Here is a 14071-nt window from a genome sequence, read left to right as displayed (position 1 = left end):
GCTGAATAACCAGGAGGCCCAACTAAATATCTCAACACTATACAACTTAGTTGTCTCTTATTCTTTTAAAAAATTAAAAGTTAAATTATATATAATCTCACTATCATATATGATGTTACTTAAACATAGTTTCAAAATTAGAAAAATTCAATCATCCTTTAAATATAAACCAAAGAATTACAAAGGGAGAAGAGAGCAGATAAAAATTATCAAAATTCACCTATTTAATCCCTTTGTTTTTCCCTGTTCCTTCCTGTTCTGGTTCTTTTTTTTTAATGGAAAAAACTGCCCTTTTCAGTACAGTATTCTTAACAGTTCATAACCCTGTGAAATCTCATTCTACTAGTTTGTTATAAAACTCATGAAAAATATTCAATAAGTAAAGAGAACTAGAACCACTGAAACAACTGCCTAAAATACTTTTTTTTGCCAATGAAACTAAAATGTAAAAAAAGTTCTCTGGCTACCCAGATAAAGATATATCATTTATGATACTGTCAGGGGACTATACCTTTCCATAATACAATTACAATTAGAAAGAAACTACACATTAACATTCATAAAGGATAAATCACTGACATACTATATAATCAAATCTTATTTGGTTTGGTACTTTTTTAGTGTTGTAAAAGTATTTACATTTTTTTAAAAATATTCATCAGATTTGAAGTCTGATCCATCAGGATATAAAGTATTTCTGTTCACAAATAAGATTTCTGATGTATCCTACTAGTTTTGCAGTTCAACTTCTATCAATTTCCCAGTTTATTGGTGTGAATACAGAAGCAAAAAAGCCAAAATTCTATCAGTATTCTTAACTTAGAAAAAAACAAGAAACAAACAAACAAAAAATTAAACATCAACCCGACTACCAAAAAACCTAGATTCCCAGCCTACCCACCTAAGCCAGAAAGTTTCAGCCACTTGCACTGAATGAGCTAATTTTTAATTTGACCTGTATCCATCTGAGAACTTCTGAGATTGAAATAATATTTCTAAAGATATACATGGGTCAAGAGTCCAGAAATAGTTCTCAAGTTGGGTAACGGCAAAAAATTCTGGCACACTCTTACTCGCCTTAAGCAAATCATATTTGATACCTGCTCATAACAATATAAACCCACCTGCCATGATGTCATCCAGCGTGTCATTGAGGGTCTGAGCAGGGCTGGCTACCATTAACCCTTGTTGTGTTTCTGTCAGAATTCCTTGCCCCAGCCCTGCCAACTGTGCTTGGCCCAGTACTGGCTGTCCAACTATCACTCCTTGCAGTTCTGTAAGATTTGCGATGGACCCTGGAGGCAAGGGACCTGCCGCCAAAGGCAAAGCTTGAGGCATGGCCAGAGGCTGGATTGGTGCAAAACCCATCTGAGCAGCAGTTTGCTGGGGTTCATCTTTAAGCAAAACGGGATCCACTTGCTGCAACCGTGCATAGTCTCCCTCAGAAAGCTGTTCTCCAACCCCAACTGGAGTTAGCAGTCCCAGATGTTGGCAAGACTGTTGCTGCTGCTGCTGAAGTTGAATTCTTTGAGCTTTAACCTCTAGATACTGCTTTTTTAGCTGCTGCTGAGTTTTCAGTTGTAACTCTCGTTCTACTTTCTGTAGTTCCTCCAAAATCTTTTGTTTCTTCTGGATTTGTTCCTCCCTTGTTTTGTTCAGCTCCTCGATCTTCTCCTTGGTAAGTTGGTCAGCATGAGCCAGTTCCAATGACTGCAGCTGTGCATTCTTTTCTATGGCTTCTTTTATCCTCTGTTCCAGTTCTGTTAACTTTCCCTGAGCCTCTTCTACAATGCTCTCTGGAGACTGATTGGTGATGTAACCCTGTACATCCTGGCTGTTTGCTGGCAAATGGCTGCTGGACTTTTGTTTAGAAGCAGCTGTGTGAAAAAGAAACCCCCTCAGAAGTGCACATGAATGGCATCCTCATTACAGAGTTACTGTTGGGAGGTTTAGTGCCAACAGTTATGCACCAAGTTATTATATCCACAGAAGGTGAAAATGCACTGTTAAGGAGTTAAAAACAAATCCACCTTCCTTATCACAAATATAAAATGTATGTATTTTATGTGCATAGAATAATCTTTGGGAAATCAATTTCAGAATTTTAAAAATATCACATGGCTAAAATTAGACAATAGAGGGATGCAGATTTGTGATATCAAAGTGGTACAATTAAAATAAAATCTAAGGCTATGTGTAGATAGATAGCTCACCTGATCATAAAGATGTAAAAACTTATCATAAGAACAGAAAAATAATGCTAAATTATTATGATGTAGAGAAAACTTAAACCTCTAAGTCAAGGTTTTTCTACATTTAATAATCTGTGCCTTTTAAACACACACACATACACACAAAGAGTACTCAAACCACTGAGAAGTACCAGGAAATTAAAATTCAACTAAAATATCTTTGTTGGGGCCTACCATCTTCAAGACTGATAAAGGTAAGATAGAAATTCGCATATTCATAAAACTACTTGGCCAGTAGACAACTGGAATTCAGTTTCCCTGGAAGAAAAGATGCTGAACTATGACATTCATTGTATCTTCCGACAGCCAGGTGAATAAATGTATCTGGCTATCGGTATAGCAATCATTTGCTTGGGATACCAACTGAAAAAGGTGCCAAGGCTCTAGACTGGTAGCAGTGATTGAAAAGAACTGGTGAAAATACTTAGTATTACTGTGGGTAAACTAATACAGGTAGCCAAAAACCAAAAAGTTAAAAAGCCACACTGGTTCTTCAGGTAAAACTTTCTAAAAAGAAAAACTGATTCAAACTAGTTGCTGTTTCGGGACATGACTTATGAATTATACATGATGTAACATCCACAAGTAAAATATGGACCTGAGAGTTCTAGTCAAACAAACAACCATATCTGAAGTAACTTTGAATTCTTGGTTGAGAAAAGGTATTTCAGATATAAAATCTATATTAAACCAGTTATTCTAAAATAAAATTTAATTTTGACCTAGCTATTAATATTATGCCTTATATCACTACAGAAATTTTAGTAATTTACAAAAATGTCACCCAATTATACCCAGTCTAATATTTTAATATAATTACTAGTTATTAGAGAAAATCACAGATAATCAGAATTGCATCAAAGATGAGCATCTGAAATTCTATTAATACTTCTCATTCCAGCACAAATTTGTGCTCTCAACTATGTTCTTTCCCAATAACATGCTTTTTTTCATTGTTTAAAAAAATTTTTTTATGCCAACTTAGTAAAATTCATCTCTTCGTGGAAAAATAATTTTATATGGCTATTTTTTTTTCAATCTTATAATTTTTACTTGGACAACCTGAAGGCTTTAGAAATATAACTGACCTTTATTCCTGATGGGAAGAGTGGTGGCAACATTGGCAGGTGGTTTGTCAGGCTCCTGAGGTGGGACAACCATGGGCAGTGCTTGAACTGGTACTCGCGGAGCCTAAGACAAATGAAACTGATTATATTTCTGCCTTTCCTATACCTTCCATTAAATAATATGCTTTAAATGATTCAGTTGGTAAAGAATCTGCATGCAATGTGGAAGACCTGGGTTCGATCCCTGGGTTGGGGAGGAGGGCATGGTAACCCACTCCAGTATTCTTGCCTGGAGAATCCCCATGGACAGAGGAGCCTGGCAGGCTGCAATCCATGGGGTCACAAATTGTCAGATATGACTGTGCGATTGGATGCCACAGAATGAAGAATAAGTTGTGAAGATCCATTCAAAATATTTTTTAACATGACATAATCTCAGGGAACTATGTATTTACTTAAAATATGCTGGTATCAAATTATTTCCATGACTTTTCTTTTTCTGGCCACACCACAAAAGTGCCATCCATTGGGACAAGGAAATCCCTCCAAGATATTTTTTTTAAACAGACTTGGAAATCAAAAGGTTATTCTGGCCATAGTAAGAAAGCAAGGCAAAATCATATCAATCTAGAATGTGAGTATTATACTGAATGGTCATTAACCGAATACATTATCTTTAAAGAGAATTGCATATTATAACAAAAAACAATCATTCTATGTCTGGAACTATGACTAAAAAAGGGATAAAGATAATATAAAACGCTTCAGTTTAGAATCTTACCCTATTTAAATCGTGGGATGGGGGGGTTAATTGAGTGACATCTGGTGGAGGGGCTGAAAGCAAATTATTAGGATAGTCCAAAAGATAGCAAACAACGCTTGTATGACCACCTTTTGCTGCTTCTATCAACATAGTCGAGCCATCCTAAAAGAGTGAATATGGAAAGGGAAAAAACAGTTTTGCAAATTAATTTACAGAACCATTAAGGAAGATAAAGCCAACAGGTCCCAGATACATTACAGTTTCAATTTTAGTAAAGAACACTTTTCTCTAAAAACAGAAAATGAACACATTCAGAATGTCAATACAAGTTGAACTTGTAGATAACGTGTTACGCTGAAGAGTGAAGATTAATTCACAATGCTACCTGAAACATTTGAGTGACATACTTTTAAACGGTGAGTTGGATCTGCCCCATGAGCCAGGAGCAGTTCCACCACTGCCAGATGGCCCCCTGCACAAGCCAGGGACAGGACAGTGTGGTCGTTATTAGCTGTGGTTCTATTCACATTTGCTCCTAAAACAGACAACCCAAGAAAAATAATGTTAATAAAATGTTGTTTCTTAAATTATGGTAGACTTCAAAATCAAAAAGTAGAACAAGATGATGAAGCCCCACATATTCATTACCCAGCTTCAATGATTATAAACATGGCCAATCTCATTTCACATATACCCACATCCATTCTCCTCTCCCATCTTGAATTATTCTAAAATAAATCCCAAACATATAATTTCATCCATAAATGTTCAAGTATGCAACATTAAAAATTAAGGATAAAAGTATATATTACTCAATATAATAAGTTTTATAAAAGTAAAATATAAAGTTTTATCTAAATTTTTGTATCTTCAGTGGGCAAGATGACTAAAAACCAATAAATAAATAAATCACACTGCCCTCTACGGGCCAAATAACAGAAGAAATTAACAAAAAAAAGAAGTAATAGTAAAATTCTCATCCCTGATTTGCAGCACTGTGCGAGCCATGTGGGAAATGGAAAAAATAGCAGAAAGAAATTGGAATCAGATTCATTAATTAAACAAAGGAAGAGAGGAGATAATAGCTGGAAATAATTTCATTCTTGAATGTCATGTGTTATTCATAAATATGTAACACAAATAAATGTTTAAATTGCCTAAAATAATTTGACCAATACATTATTTCTGATTTATCAACAAACTTCAGTAGTTTTGGTAAAAAAGAAATGGCATATATTGCCTTTTTAATTGTATATCATCTACATAGTCTCTCTTTATCAATACTGAATCAAAAGTAAAATGTCTAATCTCCTATACTGAAGTTCATGAAAAAGTTTCAACTTGAACTCATATAGTAAATGCCTAAAAGATAATTTAAAGAAAGTAATAATATGCTACTTTTGTTAATTAGGATGTTGGTTTTCAAATAGAATAAATGACCATGCATAAAAATGCATTTTTGGCATATTTTTTCCACTTCAATTTTTAGCTTTTTTTGGGTGGGCTGTGTTATACTTATGATTACTTCTTTATATTTTACAAAGAAGGAAACCTAGGCCCAGGGAAATATAAATAAAGGAGAAAAGTGTCTTGCCTTCAAGTTAATCAGTGGCAGAAACTTGGCACAAAAATCCAGGTTTCAAGATAAATTATTACATGAACAGAACAGACTTCAAGCAATCTAAACTCTCATTTACATAGAAAAATTTTTCTTTATTGAAATGTTACTCAAGAAGTGTGTGACCCAGTATGACAACTCTTCATGGAATGGCTCTGTGCTGCAGGGTATTTATCAACTACCCACTCACAAAAATCTCAGTAGCATTCCTCCACCACATGATACCCACAAAATGTCCTTTACCTCCAAATCTCTTAATACCCAAGGGCAGGGAATAGACATCTCTGGGGGAAAAAAAATCACTGCTTTACACAAACCTACCTTTACTAATTAGGAACTGAACAGTACAAACATGGCCAGCTCGTGCAGCTTTCATTAAAGGAGTTCTTCCACCTTCAGATTCATGCTCCTGTTTAAAAAATACAGACTTACTTGGTATTTAACTTCTAGTGAACAATTATTCTTTTTCATGAAAATCAAAATGAAAAGAATTGGACTAATTTTGGAATCTAAATATATTAAATAACATGCTCTGAAGTAAATCAAGGAATACATTCTTTAAACTATCTCCAATTAAAAGCATGCTCTTTGGAAATATATTAAGAACCGAAATTATATTCAGTGATTGCTGTGCCCTTATCTGAATCCATCTGGCTAATTTTTCCTTCTCTACCTACCAAAAGGATTGTGGAATTTGAGCGATGAATGGCACTCTGGCGTAGCCCTCTCCAAACAATCAACATTATCTCCATCCACTACAAGTAATTTTCTTTTCATAAGTTTTTATCTTATCTGTATGAATTTCTAAAGTACACCACTCTCTCTTATATACTTATTATTTCTATTTTACCTTACATATACAGTGATAATTTAAATATCTTTTTAATACTACTAATGACAAGATATTACTACAGATTTCTGGGTTTCAAAAGGATGGAGAACCATGCATTCTTGTGATTCAGAATATCAGCACAGGAAAAATTTTCAGGTCTTACAGTATAAAGGTTTGAGAAAACTACCTTTTATAAAGCATTTTATATGTCAATCTTTTTACACTTACATCTGATGATTTTTCTCTTAAGTCACACACTAAGTTGTTTTAACTGCAATTAACTAAGCAAGATTACATTGCTGCCATGTTTCACAGTCACTGTGGTAAACACTGGAAATATAGCCCCTAAGCTGAAGTAGGTCAAAACCTAATAAGAGAAATAGGCACATAACTAGCTAGAATATAACATGCATTGTAAGCTCTTCAAGAGTTGTACCAACACAGAGCTGAAAGAGACCACAACAGTAATCTAATTTACCCTTTTCCTTTCACAAATGAGAAGTTAAATAAATTTTAAGAAACTAGTTAATTGAGGAGCTTGTTTCTGCCTGTGTGAATTTCTGTCATAAACTATGAACTGCTACATGAAAACACACAGGTGTTCACGGTTTACCTAAAACCTACTTTTCTTACTCCCACACAGGCTAAACTGGAAGGATGCCTCCCCCGCACCCCACCGAATGGCTTCATTTCTCCCTCTATCTCAGTCTGTACTCATACTAATTTTTCCAACCGGAGGTACCTCTTTTGTTACATCACGGTATCTACCTTTCTAAACCTTATCCAGCCCCAAACATAACATCTCAGACGACGACGTCTTCACCCCTTCTGAGCTGTTTATCCTTTCCCTGAGAATGACCTCAGTATTTCACCCTTCTCACTAAAAGTCATCTGAGGGGACTGCCCTGGTGGATCAGTGGCAAAAAACCCACCTGCCTGAACAGGAGACAGGAGTTCGATCCCTGGTCTGGGAAGACCCTCCCTGCCGCAGAACAACGAAACCCCTGCACCAGAACTACTGAGTTCGCGCTCCAGAGCCCAGGGAGCAACGGTTACTGAGGCCTGTGCACCCTTGAGCCTGGGCTCCACCACAAGAGAAGCCGCTGCAATGAGAAGGCCACCTACTGCATCTAGAGAGCATCCCCCACTTGCCATAACTAGAAAAAGCCCAAGCAGTATAACTAGAAAAAGACCCAGCACAGCCAAAAAATTAAATAAATAAATCTTTAAAAAAAAAAGGTATCTGAGAGAAAATATTACTTTTTAACTCCTTTATTAATGCTTTGAATAGTACAGGTACAATTTATTTCCTAAACTACAGTGAAATGCCCCTAAGCAATATGTGCCTTTTTATGACAAATCAAAGAAACTTCTAAAAATAGTTAAGTACGTAAAAGAAAATCTGTACTAATTATTACCATTAATTATTAACATATCAAACACAGAATTTCCCCTTTTTTGTAGGGGGAAAGGGGTTGTTGACTGGATATTGCTGCTAATGAGGAAATAAGAATGGACACAAAACAGCGTAGGGAAAAAGTATGACTAAATGAATAAACAATGGTGAAAAGGTGAACATAAAATTAGAAGAAATACCTTTTGTCTACAGGCTCCACAGGATTTTAAGTTAATTTCTTGTCTTAGCTTTAAGTATTAAGATTTAGAAAGTGCCATGGCTTACCAGATCTGCTCCTGCCTGAAGTAAGACATCGGCTACATCAGTATGACCATTTTCACAGGCATACGTTAGTGCTGTATCCCCTGTTGCTGTTGTTGCATGAACATTAGCTCCTGCAGTGGTGTTAGACACACAGCCTTAACAAAAGAATCATAAGACACAAATGTGGACACTGAAATTTCTTTTAGAGAAGCCATATCGCCTCAGATTACACAAGAATATTGTCTGCATGTTTAAAAGCAAAAAAGAAAAAACTGGAAACAGACTACTGCTTAAAATTAAAACTGCAGATACTTTGAACAGCAATAAATTATTTACTCAGAATACACACAAAAACATATCTTATTACTTTTCTATACACATTCAGTGCATCATACATCAGAAAAAAAGTTATTTGCATTGTAACACTTTTACTTACATAAATCATGCAAAAAAAAAAAAAAACCACCTCCCCAATGCAAAAATGCCTACCTGCAGCTAATAAGTATTTAACTAACTCCAAATGACCCTCTTGAGCAGCTTCCATTAAAGGGGTAGAACACCCCAGTTCTATATCAGCTCCTGCCTTAATTAAAAAGTCTGCCACTTCCAGAAAGCCTCCACAGCAAGCCAAAGTCAAGGCAGTTTCTTGAGTTTCTTCTGTCTGTGCATTGATATTTGCTCCTAAAATATATTTAAAGTCATTAATTCCAGAGATAAGCAAAGAATGGTTATTGCCCAATAAATTATATTTCAAAAATGAACATTTATATTACTTTACTAAATAATAAAGTGCCTCTCCCCCCACTTCAAGAGGCAGTTAAAAATAAAGAAAACTATCAAAACCACATCTATGAGTCCATATTTGATATACACTGCTGGAATAAGATTCAGCCAGAAGGTGTTGATACAAGTCATGTGATTTTAGGACTTAGGAAAAATAAAACATAGTCCCTTGTTATAAAGATCCAAAATAATGATGGTAAAGATGTTGATGAAAATAATATATAATATTTAACATGCTATTTGTCAGGCAATATTTAATGCATTTTACATATTTTTATTAGCTCCATTTTTGCAGCTAAGGAAATGAGATTAATTAACCTGTCCAAGATCACAACAACATTATCATCACTGCTACCACCATCACCACAGCTAACACTTAACTGGCACAATATGACAAAAATGTCCTAAAAGCTTTATACGTATCTATAAACTCTCACAATAATACTAGAGATAATAACTTTTAAGGCACAGAAAGTTAGAAATATATAACCTACAACCCTACCCCACCCCCTAGTTCTGTTTTTATTTGCACAGCACACAAAAGCTCTGAAAGGTCTTAAATATTAAAGTATATTTAATTTTATTTAGCACAGTATGGCAGTTATTTTCAGAGCAAATACTTTAGCACCTCATTATGAATCTACTGGAAAGATGAAATAATTAAATTCAACTTTATAAATTATCATCTTACATGTTACAGATTTATGCCTTAGTATCTTGATTGGTATTGGTTACCTTGGCCTAAAAGTAAAGCCACCATTTCTTCATGTCCTTCACGAGCGGCTTCCATCAGTGGTGTATAGCCTTCATCATTGACTTCTTCCAGGCTAGCTCCTCTTTCAATAAGCAAAGCTGCAAGTTCCACGTGCCCACCACAAGCAGCCAAAGTCAACGGCGATTCAAATGAATCAGCAGGCATGTTCACTTGGGCACCACTGTCAAGAAGCAACCTAGCTACTTCGACATGGCCATCCTGATTACAATGCAATTAAAAAAGCAAATCAGCACCATTAAAAAAATCATTAAAAATACTTCTCAACTGTTAGACAATGAAGTTCACTGATCTCAATTCAAATAAGAATTAATCAATCTACATTTAAGAGTTGAGTAGGCAAGTTGACCTATTTCTACTCCTTTAGTATTTATTGTAGTGGACTACACTACACTCAGTGTAGACTGAGGATATAAAATATGTAGAAAAATACTTCCAATCAAAAAACTTATTTACCAACAGGAAAAAAACATAGTTAAATACACAAAACAAGAGATTACTATGAGATAACATCAATACTGCATAGTATAAGCTTAAATGCTAAAAGGATAAAGTTTAGAAAGGGGAAAGTACGATTTTCATAGGAACCTTAAGGACAAGCAAATTTCTGATTAGGTAGAAAAAGAAAAATGTAATGCTTTTTAGAGTGGGGGAATTCAGCACGATATATTAGTGAAAGGGGAACATAATATGTACATGGTACTTCCTTTGTTGTTCACAATCAAATGCCAGTGAAAATTAATAAAAAGAAGTTCTCAATTATCTTCTGTCTCCTTTATCGGTCTCCCTTTCCCACAGCTTTCCTCCCTTTCTCACACTACTGGCAACTCCACGGCTCACTTTTCCATTCTTTCTTCTTTTGATATGCTTTTTTCCTTCTTCATTACCTCATAGATATTTCATCTTCTTTCGAACATGTCATGCCCATTTTTACCTTGGTACTTGCCGTATTACACAACTTTAATGGTTTTAAGACTATTTTACTTACTTGCCGTTACCATGCTGTTCCTTTAGCTCAGACTTTTCTTCCTCCATAAGCAGTCAACTCTTATATTTCCTTCAAAGTCCAGTTTAAAACCTCAGTCTCTTAGCAAGTCTCTAAACCTATGGCCCCTACTAATATCTTTCTTTCTCTAGTGGGGGTCACAAGACTGTTTTAAGTTCCTTACCATGGGGATATTACTGAGCATTTTACACATTTTGTCATTTAATCCTCAAAACAACCCTAAAGAAGGATATTATCCTAATTTTAACAGGTGGGGAACTCTAAACCCTCCAAGAAAACCTGTTTGTTCAAAAGAATGATTTAACACTGGTATAGCAATAAGAAAAACAAAAATGGCTTAAATGGCTATTAATATTTTTAAATTACTAATTAAAATTTAACATCCTTTCAATAATCATTCTCTGAAGGGAAGTTGAGACAAGAAACCAAATTAATCTGGGGTCATTTTATCTTTGGTATGTTTTCTCATAAATCTGTATAAAGTTATTATGATACATTTCTGTGCCACAAGTCATAGACTGAAATACAAAAGTTTAAGAGTACTATTATTATACATTCTCAAGAACAAACTAAAGTTCTTAAAAAAAGGAATTCAGGGTTGAGAAAAGACCACAACAGAGGAAGAATTATGTAACACAAACAATATTCTAATTTCAAATTTTTCATAAATTTTAAATTATGGGTTTTATGAACATGTTTTACTTTGTATTATGTACATACTCTTGTGGATTATGATCTCATCTTTAACATCCTTGATCAATCTGTCAGACAGTCATTTTTGCACCAATTATATAAAACCAGTATAGTTACGTGAGACCAAGAAAATGAAGGTTGTGCTACAAAGCTTCAGAAAGCACTCTGATAAAAGTTAGTGTTGTTCAACTGGCTCTGAAAACAGCTGATAACTCAGATAGCTAAGGTTCTGATCCATGGTAAGTCAAGATAAACAGAATCTCTGAACCCAGGGAAATGGTACTCATTATCCACTGGCTCTGTCTCTACCTAATACATAAACTTTAGGTATTTCACCAATCTTACCATGCAAGCCTCCATTAAAGCAGTGTGCATTTCATCTGTTTTATGCTCTTGATCTGCGCCTGCTTCCAAAAGAAATCGCACCATCTCTAGATGTCCTAAACCAAAAATTTATAAGATTACTTAAAAATATTTTATTACTGCAAAAAAGTAGTTATAATATTTTGAAAACCTGTATTTAACTTACAGTAATAAATATATCAGCAGAATACTAAAATCAGCTACAAGCCACCCTTGACGGCCCAACACAAATTATAGAAGTAATCTGTGCTGTTCTACTCCTTACCCTTTTGCCCCAGAAAATGCTGTTAATAGAATCCTCGCTGCAGGTGAACGAGGTTGGCACTAAAATGCAGCACCTGGAATATCCCCTCCACAACCTTGTTAAGCCCAGGCATGTCACGGTTATTTATACTATAGACTAAATTAGCTTTTGTGAACTGCAGCCTGGGATGAAAAATCACCAATGAAGTTATTTTTATGAGGCAATGAGCTTTAAGTTTCAATAACAAACTCACAGATATTTTAGGAACAAGCTGTTTGTAAGGTGGAAACTGTATATGTAAAAATATCCTTGAAAAACCACCATTTATATTTATCCATTTAGATATTAATGTATATATAGATACATACATATATATATTTACATAGTTTCAAATAAACCATAATCTTCAATTCACATAATGAATACCTTATAAGTAGTTACAAACATTACCAATCATATTTTAAAAAGGACTTCAGATACCATGTAAGAAACAATAGAAAAGTTACTAATTTCTCCCCCAACTTTATCTGGAACGAGCTGCAGTCAATTCTCAATCAACTTGGAATGGAGCGAAGGACTGGATAGCAGAATCATAGTTAAAACTAAATTAACTTTGGTGAGTAAGTGTTGTATCTGCCATACCTTGTTTTTGCTAACAAATTATATTTCTTTCCTCTCTGTCATTCTCCCTTCCCAAAGATCTACATCTACGTTTAGTCTTGGCATGAATTCTATCCCTTCCCCATCTCCTCCATGTCAATTTGTATCCTAGGAGACCTCACGAGAAATAGAGCCAAGTTAAGAGTGTGCACAGATCCCAGAAGTAGCAGAAATATTCTCCAGGAGCTCAGTTCTTTATCCAGTTTCTTTAATAAAAGCCTGCAAGCCCTAACCTCAGCAGGATGGGGCTACAAGAAAAGCAGAGAGCGAAGAGTAGTTATATATAACCCCATCTCAATGCTCACTGGCCAGCTGGCTTTCAGTGATAAAATGGAGCCAGTTTCTCTTTCAAACTATTTGTGAAAAGGTGAGAGGGAAAGCCACCCAATCAGCCTGCCCTAGAGGCTGCCCCGAGGCTTAATTCCTCTCCTCACAATGAAGATCAACCTCTGCTTAACTACCAAACAGAAGTGGAGAACTAAGAGACCTCAGCTGGGCTTCCTAAGCACCCTTAATCTGAATTATCTGTAACACCAGATAATCAAAAGTCCTCGGGAGCCTATTTTAACATTTAACTTAAATTTTAGTCATTTATTTGTATAAGGATTATTTTAGCCATGTTTTTAAGTGAAATTATTCCAAAAGACCTAACAAAACTTTGGCTGCTCTGAAATAGAAAAAGAACATTGGGGCCAACACAACAGTGAGGAAATCAAAGTCCTGGATGCAAAATTTAAGGAGACATTCACTCACAAGCTAGTGGATGTGAAGCTTCAGCCACTGAGAGTGAGTGCTTCCTTAAATTTTGTACTTTGCCTTTCAAGAACTTTTTCTTGATGCCTCTGGGTCAAAAATGTATCACTTATCTTATGATAGAAACAAGACACAGCTGCAGATTGTAGAAAACATTGAACTGAATGGCTATGTACATATAATATTTCATGAGAATTTCTTTTTGAAAAGTTTCTTCATTTATACACATTTATCTGTCATAAAGATTGATTCTGAAAAATGTATGGCTCTGTGCCTATCATTTTAGAATCCAGAATCTAAGTCATTATCTAGCTGAAGATTAAGTATTTATTCAGACAATTATCTTCGCACCCAAAATAAGATATTTTATTATGTTATCAATATTTTCAGGTTGACTGATGTCACTTAGAAGACTATGTTACTAACCCCTTTGTACAACTGTATCTGGACAGGTAGATTCAATTTCAACCAGCTCTTCCTATATTACACGAGTTGATGATACTCTAAAAAATTGTTCTTTTGAATACAAACTCCCTCCACACCACTTATAAATTTTTTTTCCATGTATCCTCCCTTTCTCTTCCATTTTTCTCCTTCTTCATGAG

At 35.1% G+C, this 14071-nt stretch overlaps 1 protein-coding gene across 10 annotated transcripts in view; it reads right to left on the bottom strand.

Annotated features, from left to right (window-relative positions):
* ANKRD17 (ankyrin repeat domain 17) overlaps positions 1-14071 on the bottom strand; it is a 167598-nt gene that overhangs the window by 57639 nt on the left and 95888 nt on the right. For 5 of the 10 annotated variants that reach the window (XM_070458305.1, XM_070458306.1, XM_020885339.2 and 2 more), the window contains 9 exons: positions 11792-11886; positions 9711-9948; positions 8682-8873; positions 8214-8347; positions 6022-6109; positions 4490-4617; positions 4101-4244; positions 3341-3443; positions 1125-1877 (listed from right to left, as the gene is read on the bottom strand). In XM_070458305.1, coding sequence (XP_070314406.1) covers positions 1125-1877; positions 3341-3443; positions 4101-4244; positions 4490-4617; positions 6022-6109; positions 8214-8347; positions 8682-8873; positions 9711-9948; positions 11792-11886 — 1875 coding nt within the window. The remainder of the gene's footprint in view (positions 1-1124; positions 1878-3340; positions 3444-4100; positions 4245-4489; positions 4618-6021; positions 6110-8213; positions 8348-8681; positions 8874-9710; positions 9949-11791; positions 11887-14071) is intronic. The other 5 variants (XM_020885333.2, XM_020885334.2, XM_070458307.1 and 2 more) reach the window with 3 other exon arrangements.

This window comes from Odocoileus virginianus, chromosome 29 (genome assembly GCF_023699985.2).
Source record: "Odocoileus virginianus isolate 20LAN1187 ecotype Illinois chromosome 29, Ovbor_1.2, whole genome shotgun sequence".
In the NCBI taxonomy this organism is placed as follows: Eukaryota; Metazoa; Chordata; class Mammalia; order Artiodactyla; family Cervidae; genus Odocoileus; species Odocoileus virginianus.
The sequence above is the reverse complement of the archived record's forward strand: the minus strand, read 5'-3'. Positions and strand labels throughout refer to the sequence as shown.